Raw genomic sequence first — 19,532 nt, forward strand, 5'->3', positions numbered from 1 at the left:
TATAGTTTCAGAATAAACTGAAAGTCAGAAATGATTAAATTAGAAGTTTCATTTTTGAAAAAAAAAAAAAAAAAAAAAAAAAATAGTAGGAAGGATGTTTGAAGTTTTCTGGAAAAAGAGAGGAAGAAAATAGTTGTGAAGAGGAAATTTTTTTCTCTTTTATTGATCGTGTATGATCGAGTAACATTTTCGATGCCATGAGGGGATAAAATGTTTGTCTGCTATTCCTTTTGAAATTATTCTGTATGTTTTTTGCATACTCGAGATAAAAACATTCAATAATAATTTTATGACATCCACGAGCCGTTCCTCTGGTAGGTAGGTGAATGATTAAATCTGCGAGAGTCGCACGAATGTAAATCGATGGAAAAATTTTATTCGCGCTGGCATAAATTACACAGGTGTTCTTAATACCGTGATCATCTACCAACTCCTCCGTGTTCTCCTCGTGATAAGCTCCTGCTATCATAAATATCAATTGAAATGTCGCGCACGAGTATTTACCAGGCAGGCAAGGATCCGGTAGCTATTAGCATTTCCCGTCTTGTCTCAAGTCAGTAAATCGTATCTCTCTCTCTCTACTACGAATGCGTCTCTTATTTTCATTGAGTTTAAATTTTTTTTTTTAGAAAGAGTAACTGTCGATCGTGTTATTTTTAAATTATTATTCCATTATTAATTTCAAATTGGAGTGGTTTAACTAGCTAGTAGTTTCAACTTTCAAGTATCCAAACAGGGATACACTTTCGTTCGAAAGTTTGAAGGATTCTAAAATCCCATTATTACATTACTACACAAACTTTGGACCAGAAGAAAATGGCCACTCAAATGAGCAATTCGCCCAGTGAGAAAGAGATCGAATTTCCAATATGTCCCGCGGTATCTCGAAAGATTCCGATCGATCGAGTAAAAATAAAGAAATAAAAATAATCGAGTGATAGGGATAGGGGGGAGGGTGCTTGTGGAGCGTGTCAAGACGTGTTTCTGGATCGACGGTCGTGTAACCTTGAAACTTTTCTGTGTGCTGCAGGGAGCGGCGAGAAGCGGAAGCCCGGCTGGAGAAGCGTGAACGCGAGAGGGAGGCCAAGATGGAAAGGGAGAGACTGGAGAAGCAAAGGGCCGCCGAGCAGGCAGTTCACAAGCACTTCGAGGAGTCCCTCAGGCTGGCGCAACAAAAGGTTAGTCAGCCTTTACTGCCTGTTTTTTCTCTTGCCGCGCGTGTTTTTAATGACCTCCGGCCTCCGACCAGCGTTGCACAGCGGCGTGTCTAACAGATGCTCGACGAAAAAAGAAGAAGAAGAAAAAAAAAAATCCGATATTATGCCCGTCGACTTAAACAACCGATTTCTAACGACCCTCGCTGCCATTTCTCCGTCTTTTTTTTTTTTTTTTTTTTTTTTTTTTTTNTTTTTTTTTCTATTTCTCCTTTCCTCGTTTCGCTGAACTTGTCGTTCTGGAGCGCTGTCTCAGCGTCCTATCATCGATCCTATCATTCTCTCTCATTTGATATTGTGACTCTAAATTTATGTCCCTTGATGACGACTTATTGTCTTGATATTGTCTCTTGATAAATTCTGCTTGTTTACGAACCCTCGCTAGTATTAACACATTGAGTACCAACCTACTGCCAGGGCCCGCACATTTTTGGAGCAACAGGGAAACTTTGCAAACGATGCGTTCACATTGATCAAATATTCTTAAATATTACTATATATTTTTTTTATAGTAATATTTAAGAATCTGTTTATCACGTATTTTAGATTTCAACTATTATTTATTTTATATTTATATTAACATATTGAGGATGGTATGCTCTGATACAGCCTGTATTTTCTCGTATTTTTTGAATTATTTCATACATAATTGAAAAGGTTCAAGAGAACCTTTTCAATTATATAATTTAACAAGGGTATTATTTTTATTAATAATTACAATTATTAATTTTTTTCATTTTAGAGGTATTTTATTAAATATTACTATATATTTTTTATAGTAATATTTAAGAATCTATTTATCACGTATTTTAGATTTCAACTATTATTTATTTTATATTTATATTAACATATTAAGGATGGTATGTTCTAATAAACATACAGCTTGTATTTTCTCGTATTTAATAGATGATTGAAAGGGTTCAGGAGAATCTATATAATTTAACAAGGGTATTATTTTATTAATAATTAAAATTATTAATCGTTTTTCGTTTTAGACGTATTTTATTAAATAAAATGAAAATACCTCTAGTTTCTAACGTTTCGTGGTGTGGTATGTTAGGAAGCAGTTTCCCTACTTCTTGAAAAATTGTGTAACATTGTAATATATAATATTACATAATATAAATTATATATTGCCTGGGTCGTGTCCCCTACAACGCAAAATAGTGTTTCCCAACCGCAACGTTGAAACACGGAAAAACGAAAACTCCAGTCCCTCGTCCGCAATGTGTTAAATTTTTTTAATCTTCTCCCCAACCATGCGTTGGGAAATACTTGCGACGTCTCGAATGAAATGAATCAACGCGACTGGCAAACGTTTGCCGAGTGTCTTCGAGCGTGCCGTAAATGGAAAACGACGATGAAGAAAAACTTTCGTGTTCGCGCGCGCGACAGAAGAAAGTTCAGGCCTTCTCCCCTTGAATTTTCCAAGTTTTTGTCGCGAACGAACGACACACGGACGCGGGGAAATCCCGGAAGTTTGACACGAGTTTCTCGCGACCCCGAAAGTCAAACAATCCCGGGGTGTGCTAACGAGGGCATCGCGATGCGTCACTTGTCGCGCCTGCACACTGCCGGCAATGGCAACGAACATATATTTTTATCGCGCGTTTCAGCCAAAGAGCCGACAGTTCAAATATTTAACGGCCGGGCTCTCGATTATGCAAGCAACGTCCAAGGGCGACGTCTCGGAAATTCTGAGAACTTGGCAGCCACTTGTTTGCACCGGCATTCCGCGGAAGTCGCTGCAAATTTCCGAGTAAGACGAAAGGGTGGCGATTCGCGTTCGCCGATACAACATCCCCTGTTAACATGAAGACGTTACACCGTCCTCGAGTGTCACAAAACAGTCTGCAGTCGATTTTTATTCTTTTTTTTTCCTCTGTTATTTTTTTTTCTTTTTTTTTTGTGCACGTATACTGTTATTTGTAAATAAAGTCTCGCTACTCATCTAAACGTGAAATTCTATCACACGAACGAGGGAAAGTACGTAAACTTCAATTGTATAAACTATTCGTTCCGTAACGAGTTTGTACAAACGAAGTTTTACTGTACTGTATGTATTAATTTTTGTATTAATATTTTGACATACACCACCTTTCTTATATATTAATGTAGTCTTTCGAAAGAATTGTGACAGTTTATTGATTTTATTGCACGAGTGCAGAATTAATATTCCGATTCCAGTGTGAAAGTTTATTATGAATTCCAGCCATTTCGTACGAGACGAATCTGTCAAAACAAGGTTCTCTATAGACCAAAACTATAACTCAAAAGGTCGGAAAGGAAACGCCCCTAAGCTTGATCCTTTTCTACCGTTATTTCGCCGTCTTTGTTCGAGGGAAAATTTTCGGGGTACTGGACCTCTAGGTCGATCGTGTACGTTCCTTTCATTGACCCTTTAAACAGTAAACAGCTCTTGGTTACTTGGAGAGTAAAGCTTGTTTCGTTCGAGAAAGAAACTTTTCATTCGAAGTTTTAAATGTTGAAAAGTGAATCAGTACATACAGTAGTTTTCACTAGTTACATACGTTTATCAGTAAATTATCGATTGCTCGTAGGAGAAAGAGAAAAAAAAAACGATATAAAAAGGAGGACAGAGAATTCTAAATTTATTGGAAAAAATTTTTGATCTATCGTTATATTCACAACTAACAAATATATTCGCGTTCGCACGTTTCTTGAATATTCAGTTAAAACATAAATTCTTATATACTCAATTTAAATATTCGCGTTAATTTAATATTCAGAAATATTAAATATTTTTTTGGCCAGAACGACGAACAAGTATAAAGACTAACCTTCTGTTACGAAGAAATCGTTTTTAAAGAAACAAGAAATGAATGTGTAGTAAACTTTGAAAATATTCATTGGATTAACAAATTTTAATGCCTTGGCAGATAATGGGAAAAAGATTACGAAACTCCAATCGTAGCAAACTGTTTGCTATAAATGGTTAAAAACACGCCGCACGAGAGGGACGAAAGTGCCAATTTACCCCCTGCTGGCGTAAATTTATTGCGTTTGGTGATTAAAAAGTTAACGAATCGACCTGATTATCGAATTTGCAAGCCGCGGAGCTCGCAGCAGCAGCAGCAGCAGCAGCTTTCGGCAGTCTGACTCGAAAGAGCAACCGCGTGGGGGAAGGGGTTTCGCCGACCTCGAATTAAATGCGAATATCCACGGGGAAGTTCGTTGCTGAAACTGTTCGTGCAAACAATTTAGCGCATTTACCGCCGCAGTGAATCGACCGGTGTCTCGTCGAAAGCGAGTATTTCCCTCGCAGACCGCAGCCCCAGTTCGCCAACTGTTCGAAATTCCGTTTGCGGAATTTTCAGCCAACTTTGTATTCGATGCGCACCGGTGGTAACGAGAAATTTTCCAAAACCCGAAACGCGCGCGCGCGCGCGCGCCACCCCTCTGCTACCGTCCCATAAAATCCGATCAAGTTTCCAACGCTTCGAATTCCAAAGCGACTGGCCATTCCCCTAACTTCGAAAGGGGGGAGAGGGTGGAAAGACACCGACAAATTCTAATTCTTTGGATATCGGCGCTACGCCACTTCCAAACGAGAGGAAAAACCGTGGAAATTTATGGATTTTGTCTCTCTTTCTGTGTGAATTGTCAAAATCGAGTTCGAGAGATCAGGTCTGATGATTCGGGGCATTTAATTCTAATTCTGTTGACTCTGTATTTTGAATTAGAAGACTCTGTATTGCGTAGATCTAGATTTTTATGAGCGTAACTAATAAATAGCTAAGATTATAAGCCTGTTAAAAGAATTACGCGTTGGCAACTGATTGCGGACCGTAACGAGTGGCCAAATACGTATACGATAATTCGTCGCTTTCTTTTTTGAACTCGTCGGTATGATACATAGAAATTATGTATGGAAATGATTGGAAAGCAATAAATTTATTATTTGCTTTGCCTGACTTATAATTGAATATACATAGAACTGAGAAAATGTTACAATTTTGAAACAAGAAATTCTCGACGCGCGTGGCAAAACCTTTAACAAGCGTATTGTTACGTATAGCTTCGTACAGATAGACCTCGAAACGTGCAATTCTGTGCGAGATTGGATCGATTTCCTGGCACCTCGAATAAAACCAACTTCGAATAAAAAAAGGAAAAGAAAAGAAGTTACATGCAACGTTGTCGAACTTTTTCAAAAATCAAAATACGAATAACTTCCAAAACAAAATACGAACAATGTCGTCAACGTGCACACGGTTCTGTGGAAACGGCGAAGAAATTCGAGGTAGAAAAACGAGGAGTGAGAAGCCGTCGGAAGGGATGGAGGAGAGCAGGAGAAAGGAGAGCATGATCGTTGGACGAGGGTGGCCCCGCGTAGCTGGGGAGAAAGAGGGATAAGCCGAGAGCAGCGTGGAGATGGCGTTCTCCCGGGGTTTTAGGGTCTCCTCCTGCGTTTCCCTGGGAGAGAAGGGTGTGTTCCCAGAGCAGATACGGGTAGGGATGCTGAGAGAAAGAGAATGAGAGCGTGAGAGACGGGTGGGGGGCTAAGGGGAGGGGGAGCAGAGGCAATCAATGCATTCCAGCACCTGCCTTTTGTGCGTGTTACAGCTCTGACAGTCACCCAAAACCTGCCCCGCGTGTTCTGTGTACTTCCCTGCTTGGCCTGCTCGGCAGCGTCTCTCATTCTCTCTCGTTCTCCTCTCGTTTCTCTCCCTTTGTGCGTTGCACACAGACTGCGAATTTTCTCTGTAACCTCTTCAGCGAGCTACGCGAGCAAATGGATTCACTCCAAGAATTTCATCTCGTCGAGTTCGAATTCACCCCGGGAGTCAATTTTCGATTTCTTGCAGTTCATTGATTCAGATCATTTTATTGCAAACTGTTGTTCCGAATTTTGCGTTCTGGATGCATATAAGATATAATTATGTATATCTTATAATATTATTATATATTTTAATATTTTTATATATATAATATACAAGATGTAGTATATAATAATTATATATATCTTATGTATCTTATGATAATATAAGATATATTATATTTTCGCAAAGACCGTGTTGGAATATTTTGATAACGTCAGAAGGAATGATATTACGAATGATAATAATTTCACTGCCGCAACAAATGTTACACTTCGGATATTTATTGCACACTTACACCGTTACACTTTTGCATCTGCCAATTTCCCATAAACGTGCGATTTCTATCGATTGGCTCGAACTTTTCTAAATGTAGGATTGCAAAGTGGTTTTGCCATTGATTTCGTCTTGGACGAATGCGCGTGCGTTTGATGACGTGGAACGTTCAACAACTGTTGGAAACGTTCCACGCACTCCGGAGGAATCTTACGCAACGGAGATAACGACTTCTGTGTGGAACTTCTGAAAGTTATGCCGAAACTTTATCTCTTTCCTGGAAGGGACAACGTATCGTTTCAACAAACTTTATACAAGCTCTATTTTGAATCGCCTTGTTTCGATTGCCTCTATAATTAGAATATTTGTCTGATTAATATTCACTCTGTTATTATTAATAGAATATTGTTTACCACATTGTAACTTAATTTCAAATACATTGACGTACGTCGTTTGACGCTGAGAGGAAAACTTGGAGCATAATAGAGTTACTATAGAAATAATTATTCTCTTAGGAGCGAATATTCTCAAGTATAAATATAAATTAAAAACTAGTAAAGTGTCAATATTTTGAATTACGTAGAACTATTCAGAATAGAGTGTCTGTCTGTCACAACGTACAACAAGTCATAGTAACAATTTCACTAGTAAATAAATAAACAATCTAATAAATTTACTTCGACAAAGCAGACGAATTTCTGCTTCCTTCAGTTACGTTCGTGAGACGCCTCTCCAAGAAACTCTGGAGCGAATTATAATAAATTCACGAAACGTTTTCGATCCCCTTTCAAGTCTTGAATGAAGACCAGTTTTTGAGAGAAAAGCTCCAAGGGAAGGTGGAGAACCGCTGAGAGGACACATTACGGACACGTACATACATATATATATATATATATGTATATATGTATATAAACCCATAAACCCATACAAGAGGAGCATCCTTTCAGATCGAGATCCAGGAGTTTACCTGCCCTTCCACTCTACGAAAAATGTCCTGCCAGTCTCTCGTCGGCTTTCGTTCTGCTCGCACGGTCCTGTCACCTCGTGTCTTGTGAATCACCTCGGGTCTCGGGTGGTTAAAAAGGAAAGAGAAAAAGTTACGCGTAAATGCCGTTCGACTCGAGCTTCCTCCATAAATCTCGTTTCTTTCCTCTCTGTTTTTCTTCGCCTCTTCTTCGCCTCGCGTACAGATAAACCTCGATATCAGCCTATTAGCCAAGTGTGTTTTCCATTTCGTCGTCTCTCAGATAAAGAGCGTGTGCGGTCGGGAGCGCGTGTGTCTCTCGGCGATCAATCGTGTTTCGTCAGAGTTCACGGAGTAAAAACTTCGGTGTAAAAATTCGGCAGCGGCTACGACACGAGGTTCTTTGATAAAACTTGGTGCTATCGTCTATCTGTCCGTTCGTTTACCTGGCCATTCGTTTCGTTTTCTTTTTTCGTACGATATACACCTTGCACGAGAGAATACGATACACCGTTGTTTGTGAATCAGTGCTCAACGTGACTGGCCGGTTTAAATACGCGAGCAAAGGCTGCAATTAGGATTTATAGAATCCCTGGTGTCTACGTTTTTAAGGTCAGTATGAGAAGTTAGAGTTTCAAGGTGTCTCGAGGAATTAGTCAGGGTTGATTTTGACGATTTTCGTCTGTTTTCGTTTAAAACGGGCCTCTTTCGATTTAACTGAAGACAGAGAAATTAGACATCGGACGTTTAGTTGTATATAAGATACTATTCTTTAGTACTTATTTGTATAAGAAATTGTTACTTATTACTTATTTGTATATTATTATTAGTATATTGTTGTTGTTGTTATTATTGTCATTATTATTGTTGTTGTTATTATTATTATTATTATTATTATTATTATTATTACTATTATTATTGTTATTATTATTACACTATTCTTAGAGAATAAATGTTAGCTGTAGAAATATTAAAAATACAAATATTAATTTCTATAGAAATCAAGGAACATATATATATATATTTACATTTATATATATATTATGTTATATATATATATATATATATATATATATATATATATATATATATATATCTGGAAATTAACAAATTTTCCGAGAATAGAATTTTCCCTAAATGAGTATTTATAGATAATTGGGAAATAAGAAATTCCCAAAGGTCCCGAGTTCCCTAAACACAGGGTTCAGAATTGTATTTCCTAAAAATAGAATATTTCCCAAAACCTAACCTGACCCCGAACTTGAGAAATATATATATATATCCAAGAAGAAAAACATTTCCCCCTGATTTGTGATTTTCACGACCATAATATATATATACATATATATGCATTTTGAATCGAATTACGTATATTTTTCTATGATAATCACATATATATATATGTTTCGGGTGCAGATTTTGGGAAATATTATACATGTGTATATCGCAGAAGATGGTTGAAAGGAGGTGGTTGGTTGGACGACCTTGCAAAAATCCACGAGAAGCAAAGAGAACGACCGATGGCGTTATGTTTGCACCGCGATAACGCCTTATCTGCCGCGGTTGATAACAATGTCAGCAACAGAGCGATGTGTACGCAACGATAAATTCGTTTTTTTTTTTTTCTTTTTTTCCTGACTCTCGTTGAAATCGCTATTCTTAGCGAATACGCGTTTTCGCGAGGACACGAAGACGACGCGAGCTTGGCTGGAAATGAAGCGCCGTCGTACGTTTCTGGGCCGCTTTGAAGGTTGAACTCGCGATGGAAAACTCTGATTTATGCACGCTCTGCCTAGATTTCACGCTCGTCGGTCATTCGTGGAAGCTTCGAAAAAAAGCTTCTTCCCCTCCCTTTGTACATAACGGCCTTTTATTTATCGAGTCCATGCTCGTTCCGCTGCTTCACCGCCGTCAAACGTTAACGACAGCCGTGCCTCGATTCAGGTATTAGGTCGCTCGATAAGTTTTATCGCGCCGTCATTTAGGTCGTTGGTTGAAAGTAGACCTGGATATATTTTTATTTCGAACCGGATGCACGGAACAATGACTTTTACGCGAGTCGCCTGGTTATTTTTATGGAGTAACGTGGCAGAACGAGTAGAATAAAAGCGGTGTTTCATTTTAGTGGATTGACACTGAATCGAACTTGAGTTTCGAGTAGTAACGGTATCATTGAAATAGTAATAGCTGTCAAAACTTCTTCCCAAGTTGTGGAATCGTAAAGTGGAGAATTTCAGATCTTTTTTTTTTTTTTTCGTGCGTCAACGGCGCAGGAAACTTACCCGAGAAACTGTCATTCGTGTAAATTCGGAACTGGATAACCCTGTCTCAAACTGTTGACTCGCACAACAGTTTTCGTTTTTTTAATTTTCCGTCAATCCGATATTTAACCCATTTGCGCTGATTGCGGACCATAACGAGTGACCGAAACAACAATTCGTTGCTTTCATTCAACTCGTCGGTATGACTAGTACAGTTAAATACATTTAAAACTGAGAAAATATTGCAATTTTGATGCAGTGATGATTCTTCTCAAGGGAAAATCGCTGTTCTTTTATCTTCACCTTGGAACTTAAGCATCCGCTTACATCGTCATTTTTCTAGCAAATAACAATTATCATTCTCGAGTAATTTACTTGACAATTCCTTTTTAAGAATCGAGCGGTGCGTTTGTCTAGCAAAAATCGAGAAATCGATGAGAAACAGCGTTGCACCAGTGTGGTTTCCAAGATGCAGATGTTTCTTTTTCGTAAGAAGAATCGTCTTCGAAACGTTAAACAAGAACTTCTCCCAGAACACTCGAGACACGAGACCCGAGAGTTTAAAGCCACACTCGAAGGCAGGAAGACAGGGCACTCGAAATTTTTCTTTTTTTTTTCTTTTTTTTTTTTTTTTGTGAAAGTCATCCTCGTACAGCTACACGCATGAGTGTACACGAGATGAATAGCGATCTGGTGTAATGTGGGCAAATGCATACGTAGTATGAAGCGGTTCATCTCGATGGAGAAACTATTCACCGTGTGTTTATTGTAGCAACGAAACCCAGTGCACGATCGGTTTATTTATGTGACAAGAGAGAGAAAGAGAGAGAGAGAGATGTCAGGGTGTGCGTCTAGCGTTTCCAAGTGGTATTTGCAATGCAAAACTCGATCGGCACGAAGGTCATTAATTATGCACTCCACGGTACGCAACAATAGAACTCGATGGTGTTTCGTGCTACGACACACACACACACACACACACACACACACACACACACACACACACACACACACACACACACACACACACACCTACTTTCTTCTCTCTCTACTGTCGTTTCCTCGTCGATAGGCTTAAAGCCAAATTAAAGTCGATACCACCATTCTTTCCCCGTGTTTCCGAGTGATTTTTTTTATTTATATTACATTTAGTACGCAATGCGAGCTCAAAGTTAGTCATAATTTACAAATTTACAAATTTCGTTGTAATCATTGTGACGAATTTATGACGAAGAATATTGGAAAAAAGCTTATTACTGTGAATTTCGCGCGTCTGTAATTTACAAACGTACGTGTGTCAAATAAATAGTGTTCGTTGCAACTTTTAATTCGGTCAAGTCAAATCGTTGTCCGTATCGACAAGTATATACCACAATTTTTATATGTTTCATTCTGTAAAGAGATTACGTTATATCGCAACGAACAGCGCGTTAATTTGAAATTCTCCCGTAAACTCCGAGTTGACGTGTTCAGCTGTTAATATCGCCCGTTATGGCACCGAGTTACAGCCGCGGGAGGAACGAAGCTTCTAATTGGAACGTATTATTTCTAAACGCACGATAAACCCGAACGCACTTCCTTGTGAATCACGCGGATTAATTAGCCAGCCGGGATTACGGTGGCGGTAATTGGTCGAGGTTACGCATTCTCGTCACGCTACCAGATGCGCCAGAGATTGAAAAAAAAAAAAATCATCGAGATACTGGTAAAACGAATGTACGTACGCCAAAACGTGCAAAGAAGAAAAAATCCCAAGTCTGAACGTTTTTAGAGTATCGTTTAGTTTCCAAGCGGAGAGTGGTCACTGAAAGACTGAATGATACAGAGCAAAAATAACTTTTACAAGCACATGTTTTTTTTTACATTTTTTATCATTTTATTTGGAAATATAATTAACTATAAACCTATAAATATTATAATATTATATAATATTAATATAATTATAAACTCTGTAACCTGCAAGAAAGGAAAATAAAAAAGATTGAAAATGAACGAGCTATGACTTTTTCAAACGCTTCAGTTTTTCAGTGGCCATCCTGTATAATGTTAACAGGGCATACGCGTATTATTATGGAAATGCGCGTATAGTTACAAAATGTCACTAGTTCAGATTCCATTAAATGATTTCTATCAAAGCCAAGGATTTTCTTCTTTATTAACGTGCGCGTACGTTTTTTAAAATTATGACAGTATCCTTTTCAATAAGGTATACAATATACCTCTCTTCAGAAGAAAGGGAAACACATTTCGTTGTAAGTTTTCTCTCCCGACTTTCACGAGACTCGCTGGACAAAACGGCTGATGTGTTCCTCTCTCGATTTTCTTCTTCTCCCGTCGAATGAATGGCATCTCGAGCGTGATTCATAGCGTGCATTCAATGGCGTAAACGTCGAATCCCTCCGTAGTTTGGCTGGCGAGTGGTCGGACCCCGACCACTTAATCCGCTGATGTATCGCACGTCGGTCACGCATGAAAGTAAAAAGCAACAACGGTTATCTAGATCGGGTGAAACTCGAACATCCATTTGTTCGAGTTCGTGTGTGTTGTGCAACGCGCCCAGTATGTGTACTGGCAGCGAAGGAAGTCGCAGAAATGAAAATGCACGAGGTTAGCCGCCGTGGTGGTCTCTCGGTCTTTGTTTCTGCGTTCGAGAGTAATGCCTCGCGTTTCCACGCGCCGGTGTTTCTTGCGCGGCCTCGTTTTTAAAACAATCGGAAAGTTCAGAAGAGCAGGTTGTAATACCTTGACGTGAGGTAATACAAATACCTCGAATTCTTGTCAAACGTATAAATGTTATAATTTAAACGTAATTTTCGTGATTTAATGTAACGTAATGTGATTTAATGTAATGTACAGATAATGAATTAAACGTGATGTGTGCAAAATTATGAAGTTTTGCCAGAAAGAATCTGTATTTATTATTCTTAATCAGTTTGACCGCTTGCGCTGGCAACCGATTACGGACCGTAACGAGTGACCAAACTGTACACAATAATTCCGTCGTTTTCTTTTTGTTTTGAGCTCGTTCGGTATGATATCACTGGATAGAAATGAATTGCGAAGTAAGAAATTTGCCATTTGCTGTGCCTGGGTTATACTTAAATATACTTAAAACTGAGGAAACGTTACAATTTCGGAACAAAAAATTCTCGACGTGCGTGGCACGTCATTCCCAGCGCGAGAGGTTAAAAAGAAAACCTGTATTTATCATTTACCTATATCTGCAACTTATATTTATTATTACCGGTATCGTTGGCAAATTATCGAGCAAGGGTATATTATTGCTATTTGCCATTTCTTATTATTCCAATCCCTTTTCATTCCAACCTTCGTAATTTCCGCAGCGAAAACGTTCCGTCGCAGGCATAATACCATTTTCAATTCTCGTTGGCTAATAGCCTTAACTGTCTCGATCGATCAGAGACAGAAAGAAAAAACAAAAGGAAAGAAATAGACAGACATGGTAAGCTCGTTAGACGAGAGAACGCCTCTCTTGCGACGAGGGAATCGAAGAAATTAAAGTGCACGCTTGCCTCGTTGCACGACACTAGAGAGAGAGAGAGAGAGAGAGAGACAGAGAGACAGAGAAAGAGCCTCTTTCCCGCTGAAAAGCACCGCTTCGAGTTCCACCTGACTTCCTCCTCGTCGTGTCTCCTCTACTCCGGTAGCGCAGAGCCCGCCTCTGTTCCTTCGTTGCGTTGGCTCGTCGCAAATTCGCTCTGTGCCCACGCCTTCTAATCCCGTGCGAAGTTAATTACCCCGAGCAGCTCTGATCCCGTGGCAACTCTTGTACTGTACTCCTCTCTGTAGTATGGAGCACCTTCTCGCATAAATCCTGCCTGTCTCGCCGCGTGAGCATGCGTGAACATCTCTTTGCGAGTACGTATCTGAACCGATGCATCAGTCGGTCTCTGCTCTCGATACAATTTCTGTATCGTCGCTAACGCAACGGCTAACGTTTATGCTAATTCAGACATGTAACACTGGCAACTACCGAAACGGTCAAAATCATCGATTCGATAATTTTTGTTTAGATATATTGCAACAGATGCAAAATAGTGTATTTTTTAGAGGTTTAAATGATTTTTTTTTATAAAATACACGAATAAAAGTTTATTCAATTTAATATCTCTGATGAAAATTCTATGCTTTAGTCCTTGGTAGTTCTAGTGTTAAAAGAATATTCGCAACGTTGCGCGTTGCTGTTGTAATTTTAATTTGCGAGTTGGAAAGAATCAATTAAGAGTTAGCTGGGCACAGTGCAATGGTAATTGTAGCATTTACAATATAATTACACGCATCATATTAAATTCATCGTGTTGAGTTAGATTGTGCATAACCATGTTATTAATGCGCAAGTCACTTTTTCTACATTTATTCTCGCAGAAATATAAATTTGCATACGAATCTACCTATTATGGCCGTGTAAACCGCCGCTTGAAGAGTCTTACGATATTTTCCATTCCTAGTGAAACTTCGACAATTATTATATATTATCGTGTTAACCTCTTGCGCTGGAATGTCGAGAATATTTTATCCCAAAATTGCAATACTTTCTCCAGTTTTAAGTATATTTAAGCATAACCCAGGCAAAACAGATAATAAATTTATTACTTCTCATGTAATTTCTATTCAGTGATATCATACCGACGAGTTCAAAAGAAGAAGAAACCGACGAATTATTGTACACGTATTTGGTCACTCGTTACGGTCCGCAATCAGTTGCCAGCGCGACGCGTACACTCCTTATCGCACGAACTGCCGCGACAGAACATTTCCCATCGCTCCAAATTTTCCATATGAGCGCGATAAATATCCGCAGTCTCCTCGTCAAATGTGTCCAACGTGAGTCAGAGCCTTGGGGGCTCCATGTGTCGCTGCCCGTAATTTTTCGTCGTACGAAACGTCCCTTTCGAATGAAATAGGTCGATGATTTCTGACAGAGAGAAGGAAACGGATGAAAGGGCGGGGAGCCCTTTTCTGGGGGGTGTTGTAGTCGAGGGCCAAAGAACGGTTCCTTTTCAGTTGCATCCTTTTGTGTCTGGCTCTGGTTTGAGCTTCTCTCTGTCCCCTAGGATCCTCATAATTGGGGAATAAATTCTGACGCAGGCAGGACGACATACCATCGGTCCGGAATGATCTCATTTCTCAGAGCACCGCTACGCACGAGAAAACAGCCGTCGACGAAGCATAGAATGCGAAAGAGAGAGAAAGAACGTGGCCTCGAACAGATAAACGCCTATATTTTCATATGTGCAAGGCGTTATTCGACCAGTAGATTGATTCACCTGCGCATAATTTCGTCAATGATTTCATCAATCGACCGGTCCGTTTTCGTTCTCTGGAAGGATTACCGGTTGGTTATTCAGAGTGCCGGTGAAATAAACTACTATGACGTCTGAGGTATCGATTCGATTAGAAAGCAAAATCGGAGAAAGGACGTGAATTTTGTAAAAACACACGTCGATCGCGAACGTGTTTCTTGATTGTTTCTTTAAACGTTCATAAAATTGTGTAAATATGCGCAGTCTGTAGCAACGATTGTCGATAGTACAAGACTTCCTACTTCTTCGTGCAATCAGCAGATTATAAATTCAAATTGGTTATTAGAAAACATGACGATAATCTGTTTTCGTAATTATCACGTACGTTGCTGCTTGTACTCGACGTTGCGAGGCACAGACGCTCGCGATAACATTGGAAGCGTTCATATCAGTTAAGAAGAGTCTTCTTAATCCAACTTTTAATTCGGAGCTCGAGCCACTTGAAGATAAAGAGTAATTTGTCGTGTAATAAACTCAAGAATCGTGGAAACGGTTTGTAAACGTGTTTTAATTAACGTGTTTTATAAATTTGAGTTCGTGGAATAGTTGAGTTCGTCAATCCAGTTGGTATCGAACCAACTTAACAAAATTTCGTTTTATTGCATTTCTAAGGAATTGCAATGTACAAAAACCATCGCAGTTCATAATTGAAACGCATTTTCGCAAAATCAATCGCAAATATGGCGATATTAACCTTTTGCCCCAAAATTGCAATATTTCCTCAGTTTCAAGTATATTATTTAAGTATAACCCAGGAAAAACAAATGATAAATTTATTACTTCTCAATAATTTCGATCCATAATCTCTATATATCATACCGACGAGTTCAAAAAGAAAAGCGACGAATTATCGTGTACGGTTCGGTCACTCGTTATGGTCCGCAATCGGTTGCCAGCGCAACTGGTTAAATACCTACCTCGTGAAAGGACGTTTGTCTGCAGCAGCCAACACACATAAAGACAAAGTGCAAAAAATACAAAATAAATTCCTGCGAATCGTCTTGGACAAACCATACAAACTTTGACACCCCCATCAAAACCTTGTGCTCAATAGCAAACATCCCTACAATCAATGAGTACATAAAAAAATCTCTTGCCAATTCATACGAAAATCACCCAAACCCACTCGTTAGGAACATCAGAAACTACGAGACGGCAAACGTACCTTTAAAAATTAAAACAAGACTACCAAAGCATGCACTAGATTAATAAGACACACAGCAACTCTCCACGCCACTTTCATTTTTCATAAACTGCAGATTTTGTTTGAAAATTTTCTCCTGTAACCCCGCATGCACAGCAATACGCATTAGAACAAACCGTACAAAGGAAAAAAACCAACACCTAAACTAATTATTATAAATGCAGATTACAGGGCTTCAGGGAAACCCCAGGGACTGCACGTATAAGAAACAACCAGCAAATAAATAAAAAATAAATAAAAAAAAAAGGCCGTTTGTCTAAAGGTCTCTACTCCATTTGAGAGTAAAACTGTCGCAAGTTGCTCTCGGGAGTATTTTTCGCAAGTGGATACTGCTTCGTGAGAATTACTGTCTAAGAGCGTCGCTCAGCTGTTTGAGAGTAAGAAATGGAGAATACTCTCGCGAGAAACTCTCAAACGGAGAAGTATCTTAACGATAAAACTGCCAAAGGCGAGGAGACAGGAATTCGAAAATTGCGGGATTGTCTGTTATCGTCGTTCTTGCTGCTGTCGTCGAGGGTGGAGGGGGAGGGGGCGCACTCTGTTTCCCGAGCGTTAGCTTTCAATTCGACGGAGCGGAACGCGGTTAACTCGCGGAGTCCGCGGGGGAGAGACAGAAATGCGAATAGTCAGCAAGTCGCTCGCACCCGTCTGCTGACCGGGCACGTACATAGGAAACCTGGAGAGTAGTTTCTCCGCAGCGTCGTCAGCAACTTGCTATCGGGTGGCCTCTCTTATAGTCGTTTGACGTAGCTCGTCTGAAATTTAATGCGCCGCCTGCGATTCTGGCAAATATGTTTCTCGCGCCTGTCAGCCAACTTCCTTCCCTCCTGAGAACGTATCTACGTTCCTATTCAAATCGAATTCCCGTTTAATTAATCTTTCTTCGCTCATTCATCGCTCGTAGCCAACGTCTTTTTATTGTTTTCGTAGTCTTCGTAGTTCTGTTTTTCACCTACCAATTGGAAAATTTTTACTTTATTATCTTTCATTATTATTTTTGTTATTAATAAAACTGTTCGTCTGGAGAAGTTCGAAATTTCGACGTCTCAAAATAATTCTTTCGTACGTGTTTTGCTGACCTACATGAGAGGTTCGATTTACGTCATTTGTAATCGATTCACAGCGATGAGGCGTTAATTGTACGAGCACGCAGAACTCCAAGGTACGAAATACCAGCCAACCTAATGCTTAATTCAACCGGCGTTTCGCCAACTTTTCTTCGAATCTCTTCCTCGTTCTTAGCTTCTTCTGCACATTTCGATTCCGCGAAAGTTTCTTTTAACATTCTCCTCCGTCAGCTCCCTATCTTCTTTCCCCTTATTCCGAATATCGTTGGAAGTTCCAGTAACGGAGTTACGAACGAAATTCCCTAGATTCTTAATAGACGATTCACGCGATTGTTATCTCATACGTCTCTTCTTAGCTTGTTAATTATGCGGCTGAAATTCAAAGATGATGAGTATATTCGTAAAATATAATTAATATGTCAAAATTCGTGGAAATATATATATGTTCGATATCGTGGAAGATCTAGGACAGAGGTTAGGCGAAAATTCCCACAAAATTCCCTGGATTCTTAATTGGTCGATTCACGTGATCGTTATCACGCGCGTGGTTTCTCAAACAACATGAATCAACCGCGTAACTGTGCCGAAAGATTACTGTACGTGTCGCGTTATCGTATTGTCGAGTGTTTGACTATAGGTGTAAAAAGATCTACACGACTCGGGTTCCCTCTCCCTTATCTCCTATCATCTCACCAGCTATCTGTTTGCTAGAAATATAAATACATTTCTCAGCTCTCCGTCTATCGCGATAAGATAGCGAAACGCTATGTTATTCGCGAACAGCCCATGGAATGGCTTCGAATTTAACGCTGACACTCTCTTCCACGAGTCTCTTGCTATCGTCTTTTTCTTCTTTTTCCTTTTTAATTTATTTCGTGCCTTTCGGACAAAATTCATTGTGAGTTCAAGTTGAAATTTTGAAACGTGAAATTGTAACGTAATACAATTGTTTAGTCAGTTGGTTTTGATATTGAACATTAAAGTGATGTCGTTGGGTTGTTGAAGAAATGTGTGTCAAATTATCGAAGCGTAGAGTACGCAGAGATTTCATTTTGTATTTTATATTCGCCGGTTGGCAAGGAAATTCAATGAAGTTAGAGATTTCAAGATTGAACGACACAGCCTTAAATTGTTACGATCTCCGGTTGAGAGTTAAATTAAAATCTCTTCCCTCAGACCCTCTGTGTTCCTCGAGTCGATCTATTCTTTTTTCTATCCTTTGGCAAATGAAATTCGCTTTTAAGTATCCTCTTGAAAAGTGAAATTTGGATCTCTTTGCCTTTGACCTTGGATCTTCTCCGTCGTGACTTTTCAACAGCGTTCTTCAACTTGCTCTGCCATTTATTTTTCAAGATTTATTTTTCCTAAAGAAGTTCCTCGCGACCAGTTTCAAATTTGAAAATTGAAATTTACAACGTAATATCGACGTGTCGTTTTGAAAGAATGATTTTGGTCACGCATTCGATTTAGATCTGATTTATCCGAGTGTTTGCAACAGAACTGTCCGATAATATTCTGTTGTTGCTATCTTATCGCAATTTTTTTTTTCTTTTTTGTGGAAATGTTTTCTCGATTGATAACAGGCTCATGTTGTAAAATGGATCTATATATTTTTGGTCGAGTCGAGTCATTGCTTTTGTCATTGCATGTGTTTCGTCGTTCAATAATTCCCGTTGGAGAATCTGTCGTATTGTTATCGATATCTCGTCGTTCGTTAATCTGAAATCTCATTTATGTAGATGAACACGTGACGTCGCGGTGATTAGAGTGATTAAAAATAATCGGATAAATAATTCATCTACCGAAAAATTTTCAAGAGCATGAATGACTTGGGTATGTAATAACATTCGAATATAATATTTTTGTAAAAATTAAGTATTATGATGTATAGTGATCCAGTGTCCATCTTCAAGACAAAACATGTAGAATTTACTTGACGCTTAATTTGTCAAAGTAGCAATTAAAAAACTAGAAAGATTGAAATATCTATATAATAATATGTAAATTATAATAATATATATTATATTAATATATAAAGTATTTATGGATAATTGGAAGTCGCAATATGTACAAAAAAAAAAGGTATGAAACATCTAAAATGGAGTCCAATGTTCAAGTTTTGTTCAGTCATAAAAAATAAAATGTAAAAACATGGTAGCGTAATAATCGTAAAGTCGGAGCCAAAGAAATTTCAAGTTGGTCTATATTCATTCGCGCAAAATATAAATATCGTAATATAGATATAACAAATCCATTTCAGCAAGAATGATGCAACGCATTAAAAAAAAAAAAAAAAAAAAAAAAAAAAAATAAAAAAATGAAAAGAGAAGCACGAGAAAAGGAAAAAAAAAGATAAAAACGATAAAAAACGGGAGGCCGCG

General features: G+C 38.8%; 1 protein-coding gene across 1 annotated transcript in view; it reads left to right on the forward strand.

Moving 5' to 3' along the window:
- LOC122535931 (probable JmjC domain-containing histone demethylation protein 2C) overlaps positions 1-19,532 on the forward strand; it is a 154,451-nt gene that overhangs the window by 117,166 nt on the left and 17,753 nt on the right. Inside the window, exon 3 of the mRNA XM_043667861.1 lies at positions 1,031-1,178. Within this exon, the coding sequence (XP_043523796.1) occupies positions 1,031-1,178 (148 nt within the window). The remainder of the gene's footprint in view (positions 1-1,030; positions 1,179-19,532) is intronic.

Source organism: Frieseomelitta varia, unplaced genomic scaffold (assembly GCF_011392965.1).
Source record: "Frieseomelitta varia isolate USP_RPSP 00005682 unplaced genomic scaffold, Fvar_1.2 scaffold_790, whole genome shotgun sequence".
In the NCBI taxonomy this organism is placed as follows: Eukaryota; Metazoa; Arthropoda; class Insecta; order Hymenoptera; family Apidae; genus Frieseomelitta; species Frieseomelitta varia.